The sequence below is a fragment of the Neomonachus schauinslandi genome, chromosome 12 (assembly GCF_002201575.2).
Source record: "Neomonachus schauinslandi chromosome 12, ASM220157v2, whole genome shotgun sequence".
In the NCBI taxonomy this organism is placed as follows: Eukaryota; Metazoa; Chordata; class Mammalia; order Carnivora; family Phocidae; genus Neomonachus; species Neomonachus schauinslandi.
In genome coordinates this window covers 16,336,668-16,363,271 of record NC_058414.1, presented here as the reverse complement: position 1 = coordinate 16,363,271, position 26,604 = coordinate 16,336,668, and the positions used below count along the sequence as shown (strand labels likewise).

The following is a 26,604-nucleotide window of genomic DNA, read 5'->3' as shown; positions in this document are numbered from 1 at the left end:
AGTATTAGATGACACTACAACTCCGCACGTTCTCATACCACCGGTAAAATGGTACCGCAATCCCTCGCTGCCAGAAAGCACTACGCTTCTTACGACAGCGCACGACTCCGCGCCTGACAGACACGCCTAGTCCCGTGGGCCCTGACCTTGCGGGCCAATCGCGCTGCTCCCGACTCATGACGTAAGCTGTGCCTGTGCATGCGCAGGGCGGGGAGACCTTGGCGAGGCGGCGGAGGAGCTTAGCGGACGGGAAAGCATTGGCCGAACGAAAGTTGAGCGGCAAGATGCAGAGCTGGAGTCGTGTGTATTGCTCTTTGGCCAAGGTGAGGGCCGACGGGGTGGGGTCGTGCCGAGCCAGAGGCGCAGAAGGGCCCGTTGACGGGGTCCGGGACGCGGCGGCCTAACTGGTCGGGGCGAGAGAGGCCGGCACTCTGGCGGGGATCACCCGGGCCCCGCCCCTGAGCGGCTCTGGCCGGGTCGCGTTCGGAGCCGGGACCGGGGCGGTGGAGAGGCCCCGCCTGTTGTGCGACGGCCAGCAGTCCGCTCGCAAGTCTGGGCTCTGGGGCATGCGGGTCACGACACACAGGCCTCTCCACCTTGGCAGAGAAAGTACAAATCGCACTCTACCCATCTGGTCTTTTCATATCCTCTACCTTTTACTAATCCTAATCCCAGCCCCTGAGTGGCAATGGGCAGGTAACCTTGGGGCCACTCCTTGAAACACCCAGCCGCAGTCAGCCCCGACAGGTAGCCCTAGGAATTCCTCAAAGGCCTCTTCATTGTTTGCCGCTTTAAGCTAGTGTCACTGCCTTCTCCTAGAGGCTTGTATTTTTTTTTTTTAAGATTTTATTTATTTATTTGAGAGAGAGAATGAGAGACAGCACGAGAGGGAAGAGGGTCAGAGGGAGAAGCAGACCCCCCGCGGAGCAGGGAGCCCGATGCGGGACTCGATTCCGGGACTCCAGGATCATGACCTGAGCCGAAGGCAGTCGCTTAACCAACTGAGCCACCCAGGCGCCCTGAGGCTTGTATTTTTAATTGCAGCTGCTTATCGTTAGGACAGCTAGCTTTCCCTTTTCATCCACGTGCCGAATACAGCCAGATTGTATATATGTGGGATCGTGGCTGGGTACTAGGTTGACGGATACCTTAAAAATAGGATAGTAATCAGACTCCTTTGTTTCTAAGACGAGTAATCTATGCTCCTGAGAGTTAATGTAATATGCTAGGAGTCATATTAGTCCCAGGCAGAACTGGGACTAGAAGTTAGGACTGATGTTTGGTCCGCTCTTCTGGTCTGCTGTGCTGATCTCAGGTGTCTTGAATTGCCTTGGAATAGAGAACATTGCTACATGAATGTGGGTTTCATCACTGCCTCCCATTTGCCTGCTATGAGAAGAGCTATTTGCATTGTTTCTTTGTGCTTCATTGTTTTTAGGAAAGAGTAGACATTCATAGAGATTGTTGTGGGGATTATGGTGCACTTTGTGAAATTGTAGTAGCTCTTGAGTGTCAGTAATAACGCATTTTCCTACGTTATCTTGTCTAATTTTCTGTTTCTAATTAACCGTTCAGGAGCTTCACAGATTGTATATGGTAGTTTGAGTTAGGAAACAATAATTACAAGTAGAGGATTGTAATAATGAAGATTACGGACTACTTAAATTAGAACTTTAAGAGCCCTTTAAAAAAAGATATTTATTTATTTGAGAGACAGAGTGAGAGAGAGAGAGAGAGCATGAGCCGGGGGGAGAGGGGGAGGCAGACTTGCCGCTAAGCAGGGAGCCTGACATGGGACCCGATCCAAGGACCCTGGGATCGAGATCTGAGCTGAAGGCAGACACTTAACCGAGTGAGCCACCCAGGTACCCCTAGAACTTTAAGAGCCTTAATTGTGACATTAAATTGATCACTGGCACCAGAAATTAGCCATGCTTTCTGAAAATTGAGTAACACGTAAAACCACTGAATAACACTTTTTTTTTTAATTGGACTTTAGCCCATATTTATATGAAATGGTTTATTGACTATTCATAATGAAAAGATAGTATGGTGAGCTGAGGTTGTAAAGTTTAAGTAATTCTTGTTAAGAAAGAGGAGAAATTGATACGTAACCTCTGTTTGGCAGTGGAAGATATATAAATAATAAGTGCTTGATACATTTGCTCCAAGTCATTACGTTTTCATTGACCTTCAGTAGTTCTATTTTGAATTCATATTTTACATAAAACAACATTTTCTTTCTTTTTTCCAGAGAGGCCATTTCAGTCGAATATCTCATGGCTTACAGGGAGTTTCTGCAGTGCCTCTGAGAACTTACGCAGATCAACCAAGTAAGTACTTAGTAAAACAGTTTTTCCTCAGATTAGCTCATAGTTCCTTTGTGTTTAAATGCAAAAGCAGGGGCGCCTGGGTGGCTCAGTTGGTTAAGCAACTGCCTTCGGCTCAGCTCATGATCCTGGAGTCCCGGGATGGGTCCCGCATGGGGCTCCCTGCTCAGCGGGGAGTCTGCTTCTCCCTCTGACCCTCCCCCCTCTCATGCTCTCTCTCTCTCATTCTCTCTCTCAAATAAATAAATAAAATCTTAAAAAAAAAATAAATGCAAAAGCAAGTGAATGTTAGACTAATTATAAATTAATCTATCATAGAATTCATTTGTTCATGTATTTATTCACTTAAGTGTTTATTGAGCACCTAGTGTGTCTAGGTGGTGAACTAGGCAAAGCCCTGCTCTTTTGAAACTGATGGTCTGCTGGTAAAAAACAAACAATACTCAAGTAACAGGTAAATATTTTGGCTAGTGATTGAAAATTAAAGGTAATTGGGAGTAAAAAAGCCTATTTTAGTTAGGGTGTCAGGGCTTTTCTAAGGAGATGACGTCTGAGTGAAGAGAGGGAGTGTGGTTATTTCAGGCAGAGGGAAACAGCAGTAAGAAGAGTCTGAGGTAAGAATTAGATTGTGAGGTTTAAGGCATCGCAGGAATGCTGGTGTAGCTGGAGCAGAGACCCATAGGATGTGACATCAGAGAGGTAGGCAGGGATCAGATCATGGAGGGCCTGGAAAGTCAAGTGAAGGAGTTTGAATTTTACTCCAAGAGTGTTGGAAAACCGCCGAAGGGTTTTGAGCAGGGGAGTGATTTTTAATGTTTACATTTAAAAAGTTAATTCTGTCCACTGGGTGAGAAGTGAGTTGGTGGTTTGACACTGTGTAGAATGGTGAGATGACTTTTTTGACATCCCGATTGAAAATTCTGATGGGCTTGTCAAAGACCTATTTTAAAGATTGGAAGGATATACTCTGAAAGGAACCTGTGGAATTTGGGTATTTTCTTCTTGTTCTTTTTTTTTTTTTTTTATTTTGAAAATATTTTTGAAGTTTCTATAAAGGATAATATTTTGTTTTTTAAAACAGGAAGTTAATGGGCTTGTAGTAAGGTATTTTGGCCTCCCAGTACCAAGGGTATTAATTATTTGAAATAATCTGTTTTGACATTTACTGGAATCACCCATATCATATAAGTAAAGTTGCATTGAAACTTCTTTGTAGAAACCATTTGCTGGGGGGAACTGTGACCTCTCGTGTCCCTGCATTCTCTGAAATAATTTTATCCTGTACCTTAATTGCTGCCAAACTAGTATCATCTGAGATACTTTATTTCTGGAAGAAAGAGTAGTGGGAGGGTTCCATCACCAATGACCAACAATGAATGATTTACCTCGCTTTGAAAAGGGCAAGAAATCCTTTAAAAAATACTAAATTGATGGTGGGGGAAAAAGTTGTACCCATTATAACCTTTTTTAAGAAATGTTTCAGGGGCGCCTGGGTGGCTCAGTCGTTGGGCGTCTGCCTTCGGCTCAGGTCGTGGTCCGGGACCCTGGGATCGAGCCCCGCATCAGGCTCCCTGCTCCGTGGGAAGCCTGCTTCTCCCTCTCCCACTCCCCCTGCTTGTGTTCCCTCTCTCGCTGTGTCTCTGTCAAATAAATAAATAAAATCTTTAAAAAAAAAAAAAAAAGATTTCGTATTTGTTTACAAAGGAATATATTTTTTAAAGATTTTATTTATTTGAGAGAGAGGGAGAGGGAGAGAGAATCTGAAGTAGGCTCTGCACTGAGCACAGAGCCCGACATGGGGCTCAATCCCACGACTACAAGATTGTGACCTGAGTTGAAACCAACAGTCTTGAGGCCTGACTGAACCATCCAGGCCACCCCCCATTATACCCTTTGTTCCTTTTTATTTCTTCCAGTTTTATTGGGATATACTTGGCATGTATCAGTTGTCTTTGTTAAATGGGAATAGTACTTGTTCTTAACTCAAGCAACAGGAGAAATGTTAGATTTTCATTTCCAGAGCAGGCAATTAAAGACGTTGTGGCTAATTCTTCACCTGTGGAATTTATCAACAAAGATTTATTCAGTGCCTTCTATTTGCCAGGTAGTCTTTGAGCAGGATCTTAGATTTTAGTGGAATGAGGGTAACTGAGTGCTCGTGAATCAAATTGTTCAGTGATTCCTTGACATTGAATAAATTATAAATTCCTTAGCACCCACATTAATACAGTGTGTAAAGTCTTTGGTTGGGTGAAGTAACAAGCATTGTATGTTCATATTTATATTTATTTGAGCTGTTTACTTATTATTTTTTTAAAGATTTTATTTATTTTGGAGAGTCGAGAGAGAACATGTGTATATGTGCGCAAGTGGGGGGTGAGAGAGGGACAAGCAGACTCCGTGCTCAGTGTGGAGCCGGGTAAGGGGCTTGAACTCACAACCCTGAGATCATGACCTGAGCCAAAACCAAGAGTCGGACACTTAACCTCAGGTGCCCCCGAGGTATTTATTAAATGGCTGTCTTTTCCTCAAGGATTTACAGTTCATTAGGGCAGGGACTGTGATTGTTTAGTGTCTATAGTGGTACAGTAGATACTCAGTGCATATTTATTGAATAAATATGAGAAAAGGGACCGTGTCTGGTTTAGTTACTCCTTTATGCCAAGCATTCAGTATGGTGCCTGGTACAAAGTAAGTCCCCAGCAGCAACAACAGTAATAATAACTGATGCCCTGAGAGCTTACTCTGTCTCAGGCAGTCTTTAATCCTTGTTGCCATCTTACAAGATGTGTGCTGCTATTTTCCCCATTTTATAAGTGGAGGTGCTGAGTCAAGAGAGGTCCAGCTAGGAAGTGATAGAACTGGGAAAATTCTTCTGACTCTAGAGCCTACACTTTTTTTTTTTTAAGATGTTATTTATTTATTTGACGGAGAGAGCAAGAGAGCACAAGCAGGGGGAGCAGCAGAGGGAGAGGGAGAAGCAGGCTCTCCACTTGAGTAGGGAGCCTGATGTGGGACTCAATCCCAGGACCCTGGGATCATGACCTGAGCCGAAGGCAGACACTTAACTGAGCCACCCAGGCACCCCTAGAACCTACACTCTTAATTTCTGTTCTGTTTGGTCTGCTTCCAGTGAGTATTGGTTGATCAGACCAGCTTGAGGAGTTCAAAGCTTACTATATATAGAACATTCCCTGTTAAAACATCTGGAAGGGGGCACCCGGGTGGCTCAGTCGGTTAAAGCGTCTGCCTTTGGCTCAGGTCATGATCCCGGGGTCTGGGATTCAAGTCTAGCGATGGGCTTCTTGCTCAGCGGGGAACCTGCTCCCCCCCCCCCCCCCCCCCCCCCCCTCTTTTCCTTTTTTTCTCACCCTCTCTCTCAAATAAATAAAATCTTAAAAATAAAACATCTGGAAGATGTTTGATTATCTGTATGAACGAAGTTCATCAAAATTTGAAGAGTAATGTGTATTATGGATAGGACCTTCCATTTCATGACAGGAATGGACTCCTAGCACTTCATCACTCATATTTGCTATATTCATTCATTCATTAGTTCAACAAATATGGAATATATACTATGTGCTAGTTATTGGGCTGGTTGCTGGGATATAGCAGTGAACAAGTCAGACAAGATGCAGCTTTTATAGAGTTTATAGTCCATTTGGGGAAGACAAACATCTAAAAAATAATTGTGATAAAGACTCCACAGGCTAAGCATAGGGAGCTATAAAATCTGTACGTGGATTGGGAATGGGAGTGGGCCTGGGAGGAGGTGTTCCAGGTAGAAGGAACAGCATGTTGGGATATTTTGATGCGAAAAAGAGCATAGTGCCCTTGAGGAGCTTGAAAGGGGCCATTGTGGCTGAGGTGTGTTGAAGATGGAGTTGATGACCTCTGTAGATAATGAAAGACCCTAACTCTTTATTTTAAGGGCAGTTAGAAGCCATTGTAATGATTTAAGCAGAGGCATGATCATGATTTGTTACATTCTGGTTACAGATTGGAGTTTTTATTGTAATGCTTTTTCTTTCTCTCTCATTAGACTATAAGAACCAGGGCTGTCATTTATAGATATCCCTAGACCTTAGAGTAGTGTCTAATGTGTAATGTGAAATGCATGCTGTCAGCATTTATTTCTAGGTAGATGGAACAGAATGTACATAGGTAGACCAGTGTACTTCTGTGGGTGTAAGCTAACAGTAATTCACTGTTGCTGAAGCTTAAACTGCATGCTATTGGCGCATAAGCAGAATGTGGTGGGGATGAGGCTAGAGAAGAGATTTGGATGCTATATTTAGGAACTTGGATTTTATCCAACAAGAGACAGGGAAACCTTCCTTAGCACCTGGCACAGTTGCTGGTGCTCAATAAATGTTTTTGAATGAAAAAAAAAAAGAAGGAAACCAATGAAGGAGGAGAGAGTAATGTCTGAGTTGGATTTTAGTGAGAGATAACACTGGGGTATCAGTGTGTAGGGTGGAATGAGATTGGAGGCTGCGAGATTGGGAGGTGCATCTGGGGAGGAAAGAATCATTTATTGAATGTCTCATATGCACCTGCCTCCTCCCAGGGTCTTGACAGACGTTATGTCTGACCTCACAACCCTGGGATGTAGGTATTACTGTCACTGTTATTCCTATGTTACATCAAAGCCAAAGAGATTAAATAATTTGCCCAAGAATTTAGGAAGAGGTAGAGCACATATTTGAACTCCAGTTTTTCTTTTTTTTAAACTTCAAATCCTTTTTTCTTTTAGTATATTTCTCCTTCTTTATGGATTAGGGAGGTTGTAGAGTTATCATCAGAAAGTAAAGTATTAGAATTCAAGATTTTAGAAGCTGAGCAGTTTTGGGTGATGACAGGTATAGGGTATGACTATAAGAGGGTCACTGAAATAGACTGGAGATTAAGGCCATTGGTAATTTAAAAACAGCCCCCTTGCCCCCAACAATAAATAAACCTTACCAAGTAGCTCTTGTAATTATGTAGTGAATTTGGTCATTAATGATTACTGCCTTATGATATTTCTTTTTTTTTAATTATTTATGTTAATCACCATACATTACATCATTAGTTTTTGGTGTAGTGTTCCATGATTCATTGTGTATAACACCCAGTGCTCCAGTCAGTACGTGCCCTCTTTAATACCCATCACCAGGCCAACCCATCCCCCCCCCCATCCCCTCTAGAACCCTCAGTTTGTTTCTCAGAGTCCATAGTCGCTCATGGTTTGTCTCCCCCTCTGATTTCCCTCCCTTCATTTCTCCCTTCCTACTATCTTCTTCTTCTTTTTTTTTTTTAACATATAATGTATTATTTGTTTCAGAGGTACAGATCTGTGATTCAGCAGTCTTGCACAGTTCACAGCACTCACCATAGCACATACCCTCCCCAATGTCTATCACCCAGCCACCCCATCCCTCCCACCCCCTACCACTCCAGCAACCCTCAGTTTGTTTCCTGAGATTAAGAATTCCTCATATCAGTGAGATCATATGATACATATCTTTCTCTGATTGATTTATTTCGCTCAGCATATAATACCCTCCAGTTCCATCCACGTCGTTGCAAATGGCAAGATTTCATTTCTTTTGATGGCTGCATAATATTCCGTTGTATATATATACCACATCTTCTTTATCCATTCATCTGTTGATGGACATCTTGGCTCTTTACATAGTTTGGCTATTGTGGACGTTGCTGCTCTAACATCGGGGTGCACATGCCTCTTCAGATCCCTACATTTGTATCTTTGGGGTAAATACCCAGTAGTGCAATTGCTGGGTCATAGGGCAGCTCTATTTTCAACTTTTTGAGGACCCTCCATACTGTTTTCCAGAGTGGTTGCACCAGCTTGCATTCCCACCAACAGTGTAGGAGCGTTCCCCTTTCTCTGCATCCCCGCCAACATCTGTTGTTTCCTGACTTGTTAATTTTAGCCATTCTGACTGGTGTGAGGTGGTATCTCATTGAGGTTTTGATTTGGATTTCCCTGCTACCGAGCGATGTTGAGCACTTTTTCATGTGTCTGTTGGCCATTTGGATGTCTTTGCAGAAATGTCTGTTCATGTCTTCTGCCCATTTCTTGATTGGATCATTTGTTCTTTGGGTGTTGAGTTTGAGAAGTTCTTTATAGATTTTGGATACTAGGCCTTTATCTGATACGTCATTTGCAAATATCTTCTCCCATTCTGTTGGTTGTCTTTTGGTTTTGTTGACTGTTTCCTTTGCTGTGCAAAAGCTTTTTATCTTGATGAAGTCCCAATAGTTCATTTTCTTTTCTTTTTTTTTTTTTTTTAAAGATTTTATTTATTTATTTGAGACAGAATGAGAGAGAGAGAGAGCACATGAGAGGGGGGAGGGTCAGAGGGAGAAGCAGGCTCCCTGCCGAGCAGGGAGCCCGATGCGGGACTCGATCCGGGGACTCCAGGATCATGACCTGAGCCGAAGGCAGTCGCTTAACCAACTGAGCCACCCAGGCGCCGCCAATAGTTCATTTTTGCCCTTGCTTCCCTTGCCTTTGGTGATGTTTCTAGGAAGGAGTTGCTGCGTCTGAGGTCTAAGAGGTTGCTGCCTGTGTTCTCCTTTAGGATGTTGATGGACTCCTGTCTCACATTGAGGTCTTTCAACCATTTGGAGTCTTTTTATATGTGGTGTAAGGAAATGGTCCAGTTTCATTCTTCTGCATGTGGCTCTCCAATTTTCCCAATACCATTTGTTGAAGAGACTGTCTTTTTTCCATTGGACATTCTTTCCTGCTTTGTCGAAGATTAGTTGACCATAGAGTTGAGGGTCCATTTCTGGGCTCTCTGTTCTGTTCCATTGATCTATGTGTCTGTTTTTGTGCCAGTACCATACTGTCTTGATGATGACAGCTTTGTAATAGAGCTTAAAGTCTGGAATTGTGATGCCGCCAGCTTTGCTTTTCTTTTTTAACATTCCTCTGGCTATGCGGGGTCTTTTCTGGTGCCATACAAATTTTAGAATTATTTGTTCCATTTCTTTGAAAAAAGTGGATGGTATTTTGATAGGGATTGCATTAAATGTGTAGATTGCTCTAGGTAGCATTGACATCCTCACAATATTTGTTCTTCCAATCCATGAGCATGGAACGTTTTTCCATTTCTTTGTGTCTTCCTCAATTTCTTTCATGAGTATTGTATAGTTTTCTGAGTATAGATTCTTTGCCTCTTTGGTTAGATTTATTCCTAGGTATCTTATGGTTTTGGGTGCAGTTGTAAATGGGATTGACTCCTTAATTTCCCTTTCTTCTGTCTTGTTGTTGGTGTGTAGGAATGCCCCTGATTTCTGTGCATTGATTTTATATCCTGCCACTTTACTGAATTCCTGTATGAGTTCTAGCAGTTTTGGGGTGGAGTCTTTTGGGTTTTCCACATAAAGTATCATATCATCTGCAAACAGTGAGAGTTTGACTTCTTCTTTGCCGATTCGGATACCTTTTATTTCTTTTTGTCGTCTGATTCTGTGGCTAGGACTTCTTTTTTTTTTTTTTTAAGATTTTATTTATTTGAGAGAGAGAGAATGAGAGAGAACACATGAGAAGGGATGGGGTCAGAGGGCAAAGCAGACTCCCTACCGAGCAGGGAGCTCGATGCGGGACTCGATCCAGGGACTCCAGGATCATGACCTGAGCCGAAGGCAGTCGCTTAACCAACTGAGCCACCCAGGCACCCTGTGGCTAGGACTTCTAATACTATGTTGAATAGCAGTGGTGATAGTGGACATCCCTGCCGTGTCCCTGACCTTAGGGGGAAAGCTCTCAGTTTTTCCCCATTGAGAATGATATTCGCTGTGGGCTTTTCATAGATGGCTTTTATGATATTGAGGTATGTACCTTCTGTCCCTATACCCTGAAGAGTTTTGATCAAGAAAGGATGCTGTACTTTGTCAAAAGCTTTTTCTGCATCTATTGAGAGGATCATATGGTTCTTGTTCTTTCTTTTGTTAATGTTTTGTATCACGCTGGTTGATTTATAGATGTTGAACCAACCTTGCAGCCCAGGGATAAATCCCACTTGGTCGTGGTGAATAATCCTTTTAATGTACTGTTGGATCCTATTGGCTAGTATTTTGGTGAGAATTTTTGCATCCATGTTCATCAAGGATATTGGTCTGTAATTCTCCTTTTTGATGGGGTCTTTGTCTGGTTTTGGGATCAAGGTAATGGTGGCCTCATAAAACGAGTTTGGAAGTTTTCCTTCCATTTCTATTTTTTGGAACAGTTTCAGAAGAATAGGTGTTAATTCTTCTTGAAATCTTTGGTTGAATTCCCCTGGGAAGCCATCTGGCCTTGAGCTTTTGTTTGTTGGGAGATTTTTGATTACCGCTTCAGTTTCCTTAGTGGTTATAGGTCTGTTCAGGTTTTTATTCCTTCCTGGTTCAGTTTTGGTAGTTGATACATCTCTAGGAATGCATCCATTTCTTCCAGGTTATCTAATTTGCTGGCATATAGGTTGTGTATTTGAGACCTTTCTTGTTGCTTGAGAAAGTCTTGTATTCCTATATACTTTCCTCTTAGGACTGCCTTTGCTGCATCCCAAAGATTTTGAACAGTTGTATTTTCATTTTCATTTGTTTCCATGAATTTTTTTTATTCTTTAATTTCCTGGTTGACCCATTCATTCTTTATTAGGATGCTCTTTAGCCTCCATGTATTTGAGTTCTTTCCGACTTCCCTCTTGTGATTGAGTTCTAGTTTCAAAGCATTGTGGTTTGAAAATAGGCAGGGAATGATCCCAATCTTTTGGTACCAGTTGAGACCTGATTTGTGACCTAGGATGTGATCTATTCTGGAGAATGTTCCATGGGCATTCTAGAGAAGAATGTGTATTCCATTGCTGTGGGATGGAATGTTCTGAATATATCTGTGAAGTCCATCTGCTCCAGTGTGTCATTTAAAGTCTTTATTTCCTTGTTGATCGTTTGCTTAGATGATCTCTTCATTTCAGTGAGGGGGGTGTGTTAAAGTCCCCCACTATTACTGTATTGTTGTCGATGTGTTTCTTTGATTTTGTTATTAATTGGCTGCTCTCATGTTAGGGGCATAGATATTTAAAATTGTTAGATCTTCTTGTTGGATAGACCTTTTAAGTAGGATATAGTGTCCTTCCTCATCTCTTATTATAGTCTTTGGTTTAAAATCTAATTTGTCTGATACAAGGATTGCCACCCCAGCTTTCTTTTGGTGTCCATTAGCATGGTAAATGGTTTTCCACCCCCTCACTTTCAATCTGGGGGTGTCTTTGGGTCTAAAATGAGTCTCTTGCAGACAGCATATCGATGGGTCTTGTTTTTTTATCCAATCTGATAGCCTGTGTCTTTTGATTGGGGCATTTAGCTCATTTACATTCAGGGTAACTATTGAAAGATAGGAATTTAGTGCCATTGTATTGCCTGTAAGGTGACTGTTACTGTCTATTGTCTGTGTTCCTTTCTGGTCTATGTTGCTTTTAGGCTCTCTCTTTGCTTAGAGGACCCCTTTCAATATTTCTTGTAGGGCTGGTTTCGTGTTTGCAAATTCCTTTAGTTTTTGTTTGTCCTGGAAGCTTTTTATCTCTCCTTCTATTTTCAATGACAGCCTAGCTGGATAGAGTATTCTTGGCTGCATATTTTTCTCATTTAGTGCTCTGAATATATCATGCCAGTCCTTTCTGGCCTGCCATGTCTCTGTGGATAGGTCTGTTGCCAATCTAATGTTTCTACCATTGTAGGTTACATATCTGTTCTCCCCAGCTGCTTTCAGGATTTTCTCTTTGTCTCTGAGACTCCTAAGTTTTACTATTAGATGTCAGGGTGTTGACCTATTTTTATTGCTTTTGAGGGGGGTTCTCTGTGCCTCCTGGATTTTGATGCCTGTTTCCTTCCCCAAATTAGGGAAGTTCTCTGCTATAATTTGCTCCAGTGTACCTTCTGCCCCTCTCTCTCTTTCTTCTTCTTCTGGGATCCCAATTATTCTAATGTTGTTTCACTTTATGGTGGCACTTATCTCTCGAATTTGCCCCTTGTGATCCAGTAGTTATTTCTGTTTTTCTCAGCTTATTTATTCTCCATCATTTGGTCTTCTATATAACTAATTCTTCTGTCTCATTTATCCTAGCAGTTAGAGCCTCCATTTTTGATTGCACCTCATTAATAGTCTTTTTGATTTCAACTTGGTTAGATTTTAGTTATTTCTCCAGAAAGGGATTCTCTAGTATCTTTTATGCTTTTTTCAAGCCCAGCTAGTATCTTTAAAATCGTCATTCTGAACTCTAGTTCCGACATCTTACTAATGTCTGTATTAGTTCCTTGGCAGTCGGTACTGCCTCTTGTTCTTTTTGTTGAGGTGATTTTTTCCATCTTGTCATTTTGTCCAGAGGAGACTAGATGAATGAGAGAACAAAATGCTAACGGTAACGACGACCCCAGAAAAATATACATGAGAGAAATCAGAAGAGACCTGAAACCAGGGGAAAAGAAAGGGAAAGAAAGAAAGAAAAAAAAAAAAGGCTAAACAAACCACAGAATATGATCAAATATGATCAGGCTGGTGCATAAATCAGTGCCACACACTGGATTTTGGGCATATTTTGGTCTGTTAGAAGAAAGTGCCTCCCAAAATTTTAAAGAAAAACTTATATATGTACAAAAATAAGGGTAAATATAATGAAGGGATGGAATATGACTGTTAAGATGAAAGTTTATAAAAGATTTTATAAAAGGAATTGATAAGCTGGTTGAAAAAAGAAAGAAGAGGATTTAAAAAAAAAAGGGGAGAGAATGTGATCAGGCAGGAGACTAGAACAAAGCCATACACTAGAGATTTAGGGTATATTTTGGTCTGTTAGAAGAAACTATCCCAAAATTTTAAAGAGAGAGCAACTTATATATATATACCAAAAATAAGGTTAACTACTATGAAGGGATAGACTATGACTCTAAAAATGAAAAATAAAGATTTTTTTTAAAAAGGGATTGATAAGATGTTGGTTGGAAAAGGGAAAAAGAAAAGTTAAAAAGAAAATTTAAAAAATTAACTTTGAAAGACTAAAGAATCATGGTAAAAAAGCCATGAATTCTATGTGCTGTATTCCCCTAGTATTGGAGTTCTGCCGTTCTCATTGATGGGTAAACTTGGTCTTGGCTGGCTGTTCTTGCTGATCTTCTGGGGGAGGGGCTGTTGCCGTGGTTCCCAAATGTCTTTGCTGGAGATGGAATTGCCCCGCCCTTGTCGGTCTGGATTAAGTAATCTGCTCCGGTTTGCTCTCAGGAGCTTTTTTTCCCTGCAAGCTCTCCGTCCAGCTTTGGAGGACGAGAGTGAAAATGGAGGCCTCCCAGTCTCCGCCACGGAGGAGCCCAGAACTCGGGGCCCCACTCCTCAGCCCCAAAGAAAAGTAGTCTATCACTCCCGTCTCCCCGGTCTCCGGCCGCACTCCGTGCTCACCCGGCCTGTGACCCGAGCGTTTCTATCTCTATGTAGAGTCTCCAAACCCAACAGATCCCTGCGGTGTGCTCCCAAACCTCTCCCCCCGGGGGAGGAAGGTGAGTCTCCCGGGATCTGCTGCTTGTTGGGTCCCTGCTGGAGGAGCAGTGGCCCAACTGTGCCGCGGATCACAGTTTATGGCAACCCCGAGCTGAGAGCCCGCACCTGGGCTCCGTCTCTGCAGCCGGCTTCCCTGCCGATACTTGGGAGCTCTGCTGCACTCAGGCACCCCCGGTCTTTCTGTGACCCCGAGGGTCCTGAGACCACACTGTCCCGCGAGGGTTCCCCCCCGCTTAGCCACTGGAGCGACTCCCTCAGTGGAGCCGACTTCTAAAGGTTCCGATTTTGTGCTCTGGGGCTCTATCACTTGCCAGAAGCGGCCCACAGAGGCCCCTTCCCCCGCGGTCTATCCTCCCCAATATCGCCTTGGATTCACTTCTCCGCACGTCCTACCTTCCAGAAAGTGGTCGCTTTTCTGTTCAGAGAGTTGCTTCTGTTCTTTTCTTGGATCTCCTGTTGAGTTTGTAGGTGTTCAGAATGGTTTGATCCCTATCTAGCTGAATTCCTGGGAGGAGACGAAATTTAGGTCTCCTACTCCTCGATCTTGCTCCTCCAAAGATACCTCTTTTCTTATTCCTTTTTTTATTTTTTAAAAGTAAGATTGATTTATCCGCATTTTGACACGTCCCTGTTTTCCCTAACTATAATGTCAGGTTATTAAAGGCAGTGATTTCCACAAAAGGTAGGTATTCACAAATATTTGTTATTTTCATTATGATAATGAAGGAGCTTCTTGTCATTTTAGTTGGAGTTCCTGATTGCCCTGGAGATTATGGGATCATCTGAGTGTTTTTGATGGCATTAGAGCAGAAAGGTATTGGAGCAAAGGCTTCTGAATATAAGGAACCTGCTTTGAAACCTGGCTACATCCTTTACTAGTTGGGCAGCCTAATGCAGATTATTTAGTTACTCTTAGCCTTATTTTCTCCCTGTCAAATGGAGGTTTAATAATTGTGTCATAGAGACATAAGGAGGCTTAAATAAGACAGCATGAAACATTTAGCTCACTGTCTGGTACAGAGTAAATTACCCATATGGTAGCTATTATCTCAGACTGACTTCTTAGTATACATCTTGCAATTTGTTGATGACTGTAATTGATTTGTAATTTGACACCTTGATTTCAGTGGTAGCCTTGATAACATGGTATGCTTATTTTCCTCACAATGTTATAGTAAGTAACATTTGTAGAATACCTTTTCTTGCTTTTTCTCCTTCAGTTCATTTCATGGCATTAACTGCCATGTCTGTTGAAGTCAATCACCCCTAATTGGACCCCAGCATTTTTTTAAAGTATCGACCTGTTAGCTTTCTCCGGATAGTTCACTGCCTCCTAAAATGCAGATTGCTATCCAAATGTCTTCTGCCATATTTCTAACTTAGTCATCTTTCTCTCATGATACCAGTTTATGTACCTTGTTCAGTTTTTCTTTTTCACTCTGAAAGGCTAATGCTAATTTTGTAAAATTTTCCATCAAGTATTCTTTGATCTGTTTCATTGAACAATTTGTCTGTATCCTGATTTTCACTTGCATGCAGCTTTTGGTACAGGTGAGAGCCAACTGGTTGGTTTTTCCAACATTTTATTGTGAAAAATTGCAAACATTTAGAAAACTTCTAAGAATTTTACAGTGAATACTCATAGATTCTTCCACTAACATTTTATTGTACTTGAGTTATCACAGATCTATCTGTTCATCCATGTATCCATCAGTCCACGTTTTTTGATACATTTCCAAGTATATTGGAGATATCCCCTAAGTGCTGGTTTGCTTTTGATTGTTTATCACAGAATCAAACCCTCCTATATTCTCAGCTGATCGATCTTTAGATAAAGACTTTACTTTTTTCCCTTCTTTTTTTGTGCTCCATAGCACGTTAGTGGTGTTCTTATGGAATGGTACATCTAATATCTGCAGTGAGAGGTGAATAGTTCTGAATTTCTGCTATTTTGTATAGTTAAGGAAAAAAAATTTAAGATCACATTGGGAAATGAAAACATTTTTGGCTTTTCTGTATTTAAATTTACTCAATAAACATATATTTTAATCAGAAAAGATGTTAAAAATTCAACAAAAAAAATTGTGTAACTTGTGTTTCATTACTGTGCATTGAAAATTAGAACCCAAATTTAGGCCATCGTTTGGTTCAAAACTTGAAAATAGATATACACTTTATTATATGCTTAATTCTGAACATGAATCAGGGAACCAAGCAGTGTAGCCAAAGAGCACAAATGATCAGTGAAAATTGAAGCAATACTTTTTTCAGGTATTGGACCAGCTATATATTTTTTTTCATGTACTGAGTAATCCTAATTATTATGTGATATAACCAAAGAGAATCACTCCTTTTATTTATTCAGGAGGAAGAATTCTTAGATTTTGTCAGTTGGATAACTTCTTATTAGATAACTTCCTACGCTGAGGTTCTGTGGTTCTTTACAGGCCAGCAAAGATTTTTTCATGATACTAGCACTCCCATCCCCTGGGGGATGGGTGCTCTGTTGGGGGGGGTGACCAGAAATTAAAGTTGCCATCTTCATAGGTCATAATATAGCTACCATATAGCAAATACTTATGTATGTTCCAGGTACTATGCTAAGCTATTTATATATGCTATTTTATTCTGTATTACCACCCTATGAAGGAGGGTTTTATTGTGGTCTCTTTATTTTGCAGATAGGGCAACTGAAAGTAAAATTGGTTAAACTACTCTCCTCAGGTCAGATAGCTAGTAATTGTAACACTTGATTATTGCTCTCAGGGTTTTAGTTTATAGCAGTTTAAATTTGAGAATAGAATACTGTTGAATAATGGAATGACCACTGGAAGTAAAGAAAAAAGCTTAATTTTGTCTCTGCCACTCACTTGCTAGGTGACCTTGGACAAGTTAATTGGCCTCTCTGAACCTAGGTGTCTTATCTGTGAAATGTCAGTTAGAAGGCATTCCTCCTCCTAGGAAGTTCCAAGAATCAAACAGGATAATAAATGTGAAAATGCATTATAGACTGCTAAATGCTTGGGGTTGTAAGGACAGTGGAGGGGGAGGAGATGGAAGGGAGACGGTCTCCTAACTCTTAAGCTTTATTTGAAGTTGGCTTGAGAACAATGGGAATAATTGGACTTTTCCATTTATAATTATTACAGTACATAATTATTACATTCCTAAGGTTGCTGATTCAAAATTCAGTTTAAATTTTGTATCTTTATATGGTGAATGTCCAGAATAGTTCATTTACTGTTCTGGTTAGCCTGTTATCATAAACTATACAAAATTTATCAGGATTCAAATAAAGTTCAAAACATGTTTACCATCTATTACAGGGAAGCTGATTTTTCTCTCTGTATCTCAGAAGTACCTGAAAGGGGTTTGTAATCAGTCTTAAATTTATTGGCAGTACTAAGGTATTGTACAGATAATTGTCTTAATCCTAACATTAAATCATTTAAGGCAATGTTACTGTTCCTTTATGACAGAAAAATTAAGTCTTTTGGTCATACAACTAATAAATGGCAGAGCTGAGACTTGAAGCCAAGTATGTCAGATTCCAAAGCTCTTTCCTGGGGCGCCTGGGTGGCTCAGTTGGTTAAGCGTCTGCCTTTGGCTCAGGTCATGATCCCCGGGTCCTGGGATTGAGCTTCAGCATTGGGCTCCCTGCTCAGCACAGAACCTGCTTCTCCCTCTCCAGCTCCCCCTGCTTGTGTTCTCTCTATTGCACTCTGTCTCTCAGATAAATAAAATTAAAAACAAAAAAACAAAGCTCTTTCCCTCATACAGATCATGTCTTTCAGTGTCACTAAAAACCTGTCTTGTTATTTTTAAGTAAAACAGTGTGGAATTTAGGAACGTCAGTGGATATAGAACTCAGATGTTGGGCACCTGGGTGGCTTAGTCTATTGAGGGTCCGACTCTTGGTTTCGGCTCAGGTCATGGTTGTGGGATCCGATCCCTGCGTTAGGCTCTGCACTCGGCAGCGAGTCTGCTGAAGATTCTCTCTCCCTCTGCCCCTCCCCCTAGTCGCATGCACGTGTGTGTGCACTCTCAAATAAATCTTAGAAAAAGAAGAACTGAGTTGTATTTCCATATGCCTTAATGAACAAATAGAAAATGAAATTTAAAAATCTGTGCCATTTTCAGTTATGTCAAAGAACGTCAGGTGCCTAGGAATGAAATAGTACTGTGTAGAAAATGCTGGTTATTTTGTACTTTCTTGGAGGTTTAAAATACCAGATTTTTTGTTTTTTTTTTTAATACACTGTTTTTGGTCAGTATTAAGCAATTTACTGTTTATATCAATTTGCTTTTATTATAGTCGATGCTGATGTAACAGTGATAGGTTCTGGTCCTGGAGGATATGTTGCTGCTATCAAAGCTGCCCAGTTGGGCTTCAAGGTAAGGTTTAGACCAAACTAGGTTTGATACAGTTTTATTTGGGAAGAGTTGATCATATTCACAAAATACTTCGCACATTAATGGTAATAGTAAATTTTTGGTTATTCTATAAATTGTATTTAGGCTGAGATGAATGAAGAATGTTATTCAGTTGCGGTGCTCTCATGAAATAGTCAAGTCCATTATTCCCTCCTTCCCCCAATACTTTGTACATTTGGCTTCTAATTCCACTTTGGAAGCTACGGTAATAGAACTATGAGCATGTGTTTGATAATGTTAAACAAACAAAAATGTCTCTGAGCATAATTCACTTTTGAGTTAGCCTGCATTTAGCATTATTTCTGAAATGATACATTTTAAAGGACTCTCTATTTCATTCTCAGAAACACAGCTTCAGTAACTTGTTCTGTAGAAGAATTAAGACAGATGTGGGAATTTTAGTGAACTGAGACATATATCCAGTTAAATGATGTTTTCTTTGGTTGTAGACAGTCTGCGTTGAGAAAAATGAAACACTTGGGGGAACGTGCTTGAATGTTGGTTGCATTCCTTCTAAGGTGAGCATGTGTTTTGTACAGTGCAGTGGTGTTTTTCATTAGCCCCCGATTAGAAGGAGGTATTAGGACTAGAACATGAGGCTAGTAGAGTTATTAGCTATGGTTGATTAAAACCATGTTTTCCTTGGTAAAGCTTAAACAGTGCTGTACCAGTCTGCCATACATTCCTGAAATTGCTTCTTAGAATACCCAGCCTTTCCATTCAAACAGGCTCTGATCCATTTTTTTTTCTTCTGCTTTCCTTTACCAGTGAAACAGATAACAGGTAGTAAATTCTTCCCTTAGGTGTTTTATGTATGTAGACATGACTGCCTTTTTCACCTGCCACCCTGAAGAGTATACTTATTCCTTTGATTTTAAAGAAAGTAAAGGTGTTTTGTTTTTCATTCCTGCTGGTTGAATGTTTTTTATGTCATTATTATTTGGCTCAGGTTAATAAGAACAGAAACTGAATTGTTGTAGTCCTTTGTATTATTCCATGTAGAGAATGTCATTTCTTAAGTGCTTTTTGATTGTATATAGTCTTATTATCAACATTGATCATTTTATCTATTTAGGCTTTATTAAATAACTCTCATTATTACCATATGGCCCATGGAAAAGATTTTGCATCTAGGGGAATTGAAAGTAAGTATACTTTTCATATTTAGCAGTTTACCAGCCATGTTTGACTTGACTCTTTTGGCTACAGCCTTATGTATGTCTGAGTGTGTAACATATATTTTACTGAGTAAAGAGTAAAAGAAGATCTTAAAAATGTAGAGAGATTTACTTAAGGGGGCTTAAATCCAGATTTTTACTATGACGTCTTATGTTCCTTTGACAACTTTGGTGTGAAGTCTGCTGTATGTGTGTGAAGAGTCAGTTTTAATTTCCCTGAAACCTGGAGATATTTTGGTGGGGAGCTGGCCCTGGATTCCTGTGAGTGCTATGGGCAGAGAAGGAAGGAAGGTTAGTAGGTAGGTAGGTTGGTCTACCTAAGTTGGTAGGGGGAAGAACAAAGAAGGGGTGGGGTGCAGCACAGTGTAAAGGGAGGACATTCCATTTTAATTTCGTATATCTTGTATCCTACCATTCTTTTTGGGCGGTTTTCATTTCATCCTTTCTCAGCAGTTGTTGACAGATACATCCAGAAGGGTTGGGGTTCTAGGGAGAGCTTAAACATACCAGAGGGCGGGGAGGGGTAATAGTTTTTCCTTCATTTGTTTGTAGCAGTAGGCTTCTGAAAGAATGGGCTGTAGTACGCAGTCCAGTGGGTATAGATGTGAACACTAAAGCAAATAGATCAAAGTAGATGAAAGGTAGAGTGAACACGTACTTTCCTTACTCAGGAAAGAAGAGACGGGGTTAGTCAAGAGAACCTGCATGGTAGGCAAAGCTTCCTATTGTAGCCCTTTGGCCCCAGGTCAGTCCAATCTCTCAGGGTCTCTGTTTCCTCATCTCTGAGATATGTGTTGCTTGCATGAGCTGATTGCTGAGATATCCCTTTTCTGAAGTTGTGTTGAGTCTTATTATACTGTTGCTTCAGAGTTCTGAGTTAAATGAGTGATTAAATCCAGTTTATTAAATTCTTTTATATTAAGTTTTTATATTTAAAGTTTTCAGATGATTATTTTTGTTAGTTTTTATTTCATGAAACAGTGTTCTTTTTACTTAAAATTTCAGGTGATGTTTTACTTTGCCATTTCTATTTAAATCTCATCCAGACCTATCATCATAAGGTGTTTGGAGAATATGTTGCCACAGTGGGATATAATGTCTATTTTGGACTGAATTTTTCCCAAAGGTGGACTTTTTACAGTGTTTGAAAGGTTCTATTTATTGAGGTATGATGCTGTTGGCCTTTTTGCCAACTACGATTATTGTATCAGTTACTAAGAAGTTTTAATACTGCCTTTTATACAGTTCTGTAAGCATTAGGCTGAAATTTTCCAGACCTTGATTAGTGAAAAATAGCCTCTTGCTTCAAGAATTTAGCTAAGGACTAAAGATTTCTTTAACAAACCACAGTGTCTGAAGTTCGCTTGAATTTGGAGAAGATGATGGAGCAGAAGAGTACAGCAGTAAAAGCTTTAACTGGTGGAATTGCCCACTTATTCAAACAGAATAAGGTCAGTGATTTAACGTGCAGACGTCTGCTTTATTTTACATACACATTAAACATTATGCTGATAGAGCGATTCTGTTAGAACTTGGCTGCTGGGGTTTTTTTGTTTTGTTTTGGGTTTTGTTTGTTTGTTTTGTTTTGTTTTTTCCTGGGGGTATTTATTTAATTAAAAATTGTATGCTAACCTGAAATAGATTTCTCTGACATACAGAACTTTTTGCTGCTCCATGCGTAGCCTTACTAAGTAAGGAAGCATTTTGTATTGGATGTGTTATTTAATAGAGTACTTTTTTCCTATTAATCATGTTTTTTTAAATCACGAAAATCATTTCAAACTTTGTAAATCTATAAACATTATTTTATAAAGGTTGTCCACGTAAATGGTTATGGAAAGATAACTGGCAAAAATCAGGTCACTGCTACGAAAGCTGATGGCAGCACTCAAGTTATTGATACAAAGAACATTCTTATAGCTACAGGCTCAGAAGTTACTCCTTTTCCTGGAATCACGGTATGCTTTTTACAACTGGTACAATCTCCCTTCAGAAAGACATTTTATAAACTACTTTATTCATGCTATTTATGAACTTTGAGAAATTTCTAACTGAAATACTATATGTTGACAGTCATTCAGCTTTGGGAAGCTGACTGTCTTTATTCTGCAGTGATTTTGACCAGAAATAGAACACTTCATATTAAGATGGAGTTGAATCCATGATGAAGTTAAAACTGACCATTTTGTTTTAAAATGCCAAATGATGGAAGTTTTAAGTGAGCATTTTTAATGGGATTTAATAAAATTGAGTGTATGGATAGAAGTCATAGATACCTCAAAACAAATAAATGTCTTAGTATTTTTGTGAGGTCAGTTTATAAAACAGTAGGTTTTTCCAAATAATTTTGATTTTATATATTTTATTACAGATTGATGAAGATACAATAGTGTCATCTACAGGTGCTTTATCCTTAAAAAAAGTTCCAGAAAAGATGGTTGTCATTGGTGCAGGAGTAATAGGTGTAGAATTGGTAAGTAATGCTTTTTCTTCTCTTATTGCCTTCACAGAGTTGGAAGGGACTTCATGGTCCCCTGTTTGATTCTTTGTACAGCCTTGCAAGCAGAGCAACATGGAATTTTGCTTAAACACTTGAGTCATAAAGAGTTTTCAAGACAATTTATTTATGTAATCATTGGTCATTAGGACATTCTCTTTTATTTTGAAATCTGCTTCCCTGTATCTGCCACCTTTCTGGTTCCCTAGAACTGAATTGATTTTTTAAAAGTCTGACAGCCCTTCAGATACTCAAATCTGACAGCCCGTCAGTCCTTCAGAAGATAGTTCTCAGTCTGAACAAACTGCATTTTATTTTATTTTATTTATTTATTTTTTTAAGATTTTATTTATTTATTTGACAGAGAGAGAGACAGCGAGAGAGGGAACACAAGCAGGGGGAGTGGGAGAGGGAGAAGCAGGCTCCCCACAGAGCAGGGAGCCCGATGTGGGACTCGATCCCAGGACCCTGGGATCATGACCTGAGCCGAAGGCAGTCGCTCAACCGACTGAGCCACCCAGGTGCCCGAAACTGCATTTTAGATAAAACTTCTGTGGCTCTTCCCTCTCTCTCCATCCTCATCTTGATCCCTGTTATGTTTTGTCAGACTGCTTGCAACTCTCTGACTACCTTGCCATTTCATGCTTTCTGCCTACCTTGTTTTCCTTTCCTGTCCATCAGGCGACTTTCCTGTATTACCAGTGACCTCTCCATTTTTTTTTTCAAAAAATTTTATTTTTTATTTTTTTAAAGATTTTATTTATTTGACAGAGAGAGACACAGCGAGAGAGGGAACACAGGCAGGGGGAGTGGCAGAGGGAGAAGCAGGCTTCCCGTGGAGCAGGGAGCCCGATGCGGGGCTCGATCCCAGGACCCTGGGATCATGACCTGAGCCAAAGGCAGCCGCCCAACTGACTGAGCCACCCAGGCGCCCCTCAAAAAAGATTTTATTTATTTATTTATTTGCGAGAGAGAAAGAGAGAGCAGTTGGGGGGATGGAGAGGGACAAGCAGACTGCACTGGGCACGGAGCCCAATGTGGGGCTCGATCTCAGAACCCTGAGATCTTGACATGAGCTGAAATCAGGAGTCAGATGCCCAACCGACTGAGCCACCCAGGTGCCCTAGTCCTTAGGTCCCTCTGTGTTTTTGCTCCCTCCATTTCCTGTCTTGACTACTTTCCTGATCTGCTTAGATTCCATAGTCCATCACTGTAGCTGCTCTTCTTGAGTCCCTTACCTCCTTGGCCATCATCATACCTGCTTGACAAAACTGTAGTCCTGATTAAATTTAGCGGTCTACTCTCTCTCTCTCTCTCTTTTTTTAAATGAAGTATAGTTGACATAATAGTGTTATATTAGTTTCAGGTATACAGCATGGTGATTCCATAACTCTATATATTATGCTGTGCTCACCACAAATGTGGCTGCCATCTGTCACTATATAACACTGTTAAAATACTATTGACTATATTATTTCCTATGCTGTACCATTTATCCCCATGACTTACTCATTTTGTAACTGGAAGCCTCTACCTCCCACTCCCTTTGACCCATTTTGCCAATTCTCCCACTCCCCTCCCCTCTGGCAACCACCAGTTTATTCTGTATATTTACAGGTCTGTTTCTGCTTTTTTTGTTCAGTTGTTTGTTTTGTTTTTTTTAGATTCCACATATAAGTGAAGTCATATGGTATTTGTCTCTGTCTGACTTACTTCACTTAGCATAATACCCTCTATGTCCATCCATGTTGTTACAGATCGGAAAAATCCATTCTTTTTTATGGCTGAATAATATTCCATTGTGTATAAAAGTACATCTTCATCCATTTATCAGAGGACACTTGGGTTGCTTCCATATCTAGGCTATTGTGCTGCATTAAAACATAGGGGTGCATATATATATCTTTTTGAATTAGTGTTTTCCTTTTCTTTGGGTAAATACTCAGTAGCAGATTACTGGATCGTATGGTATTTCTATTTTTAATTTTTTTAGGAACCTCCAAACTGTCTTCCACAGTGGCTGCACCAATTTACATTCCCATCAGCAGTGCATGAGGGTTCCTTTTTCTCCACATCTTTGCTCACACTTATTATTTCTCACTTTTCAATACCCATTCTGATAGGTGTAAGGTGATATCTCATTGTGGTTTTGATTTGCATTTTCCTGATGGCTAGTAATGTTGAGCATCTTTCATGTGTCTGTTGGCCATCTGTACGTCTTTGGAAAAGTGTTCAGGTCCTCTGTCTGATTTTTAAGTGGATTATTTGTATTTTTGATGTTGAGTTGTATATGTTCTTTATATATTTTGGATATTAATTCCTTATAGGATATATCATTTGTAAATTTCTTCCTCCATTCAGTAAGTTGCCTTTTTGTTTTTTCATGGTTTCCTTTGCTGTGCAAAAGCTTTTTTATCTTGGTGTAGTCCCAGTTTATTTTTGTTTTTGTTTCCTTTGTCCGAGGAGACAAATCTAGAAAAATGTTGCTAAGACTTAATGTCAGAGAGATTACTAGCTATGTTTTCTACTAGGAATTTTATGGTTTCCAGTCTTACATTAGTTCTTTAGTCTATTTTGAGTTTATTTTTATGTGCAGCGTAAGAAAGTGCTCCAGTTTGATTCTTTGGTGTGTGGCTTTCCAGTTTTCCCAACACTATTGAAGAGATTGTCTTTTCCCCATTGCATATTCTTGCTTCCTTTATCATAGATTAATTGACCACATAAACATAGGTTTATTTCTGGGCTTTCTAGTTTGTCCCATTGATCTGTGTCTCTTCTGTGCCATTAATTTACTTTTTGATTATTACAGTTTTGTAGTATATCTTGAAATCTGTAGTATATCTTGAGGATTATGTTACCTCAACCTTTGTTTCTATTTCTCAAGATTGTTTTGGCTATTATGGGTCTTCTTTGGTTCCACACAAATTTTAGGATTATTTGTTTTAGTTCTGTGAAAATTACTGTTGGTATTTTGATAGGGATTGCATTCAGTCTGTGGATTGCTTTCGGAAGTAAGGACATTTTAACAATATTAATTCTTCTGGTCCATAAGCATGGTATGTCTTTCATCAGTGTTTTAAAATTTTCAGAGTATAGGTCTTTTACCTCCTTGGTTAAGTTTATTCCTAGGTATTTTATTCTTTTTGGTGCAGTTGTGAATGGAATTGTTTTCTGAATTTCTCTTTCTGCCACTTTGTTATTAGTGTATAGAAATGCAACCAATTTGTGTATATTGATTTTTGTATACTGCAACTTCACTGAATCCTTTTATCACTTCTGATAATTTTTTGGTGGAGTCTAGGGTTTTCTTTGTGTAGTGTCATGTCATCTGCAAATAGTGACGGTTTTACTTCTTATCAATTTGGATGCCTTTTATTTCTTGTCTGATTTCTGTGGCTAGGAATACCAGTGCTGTGTTGAATGAAGTGGTGAGATGGGACATCCTTGTCTTATTCTAGTCTTAGTGGAAAAGCTCTCCGTGTTTTACCCTTGAGTATGATGTTATCTGTGGGTTTGTCATATATGACCTTTATTATGTTGAGGTATGTTCCCTCTAAACTTACTTTGTTGAGAGTTTTCATCATGAACAGATGTTGAATTTTGTCAGATGTTTTTTCTACATCTATTGAGATGATCATATGATTTTTATCCTTCATTTTGTTATTGTGGTGTATTGATTGATTAGGATATCGAACCATCCCCAGAATAAATCTGATTTCATCATGGTGAATCATTCTTCTAATGTATTGTTGAATTTGGTTGCCAAGCATTTGTTTTGGATTTTTGCATCTGTGTTCCTAGGGATGTTGTCCTGTAGTTTTCTTTTTTTTTCCTAAGTGTCTTTGTCTGGTTTGGTTATCAGAGTAATGCTGGTCTTGTAGAATGTATTTGGAAGCTTTCCTCCTATTCTGTTTTTTGGGAATAGTTTGATAGTTTGGATAGGCTTTAACTCTTTTTTAAATGTTCCGTACAATTTACCTGTAACTCCATCTGGTCCTGGACTTTTGTTTGTTGGGAGATTTTTGTTTTGTTTTTGATTTTTGGAGGAAGAACAATTTATTTCATACCTCAACCTGAGAGTATATTGCCTAGTTTCTGAAGCTTCCTTTTGATTACGGATTCAGTTTTGTTACTAGTAATTGGTCTCTTCAGGTGTTCTGTTTCTTCCTGATTTAGTTTTGGAAGATTGTACGTTTCTAGGAATTTAATGGTTTCTTCTGTGTTGTCCAATTTGTTGGCATGTAATTTTTCGTTGTAGTCTCTTATAATCCTTTGTAATTCTGTGTGTTGGTTTTTACATCTCTTTTAATTTCTCATTTCATTTATTTGGGCCCTCACTTTTTTTCTTGATGAGTCTGGCTAAAGGTTTGTCAATTTCATTTATCTTTTCAAAGAAAGCTCTTAGTTTCATTGATTTTTATTATTTTTTAGTCTCATTTATTTCTGCTCTGAGTTTTTTCCTTCTTTTTACTAACTTTGGGCTTTGCTTTTTTTTTTTTTCTAGTTTCTTTTGTAAGGTTGGATTGTTTGAGATTATTCTTGTTTTTTGGTTGTATTGCTATCAATTTCCATCTTAGAACTGCTTCCTCTTTGTGCCAAAGCTTTTGGACCATTGTGTTT

At 39.7% G+C, this 26,604-nt stretch overlaps 1 protein-coding gene across 3 annotated transcripts in view; it reads left to right on the top strand.

Moving 5' to 3' along the window:
• Positions 1-207: 207 nt before the first annotated feature.
• Positions 208-26,604, top strand: part of DLD (dihydrolipoamide dehydrogenase) — a 38,299-nt gene continuing 11,902 nt past the window's right edge. The window contains exons 1-8 of one of the 3 annotated variants that reach the window (XM_021682908.1): positions 208-323; positions 2,255-2,333; positions 18,191-18,270; positions 18,759-18,827; positions 19,385-19,454; positions 20,838-20,938; positions 21,302-21,445; positions 21,859-21,960. In XM_021682908.1, the coding sequence (XP_021538583.1) occupies positions 285-323; positions 2,255-2,333; positions 18,191-18,270; positions 18,759-18,827; positions 19,385-19,454; positions 20,838-20,938; positions 21,302-21,445; positions 21,859-21,960 (684 nt within the window). In that variant the 5' untranslated portion in view covers positions 208-284. The remainder of the gene's footprint in view (positions 324-2,254; positions 2,334-18,190; positions 18,271-18,758; positions 18,828-19,384; positions 19,455-20,837; positions 20,939-21,301; positions 21,446-21,858; positions 21,961-26,604) is intronic. The other 2 variants (XM_044920287.1, XM_044920288.1) reach the window with 2 other exon arrangements.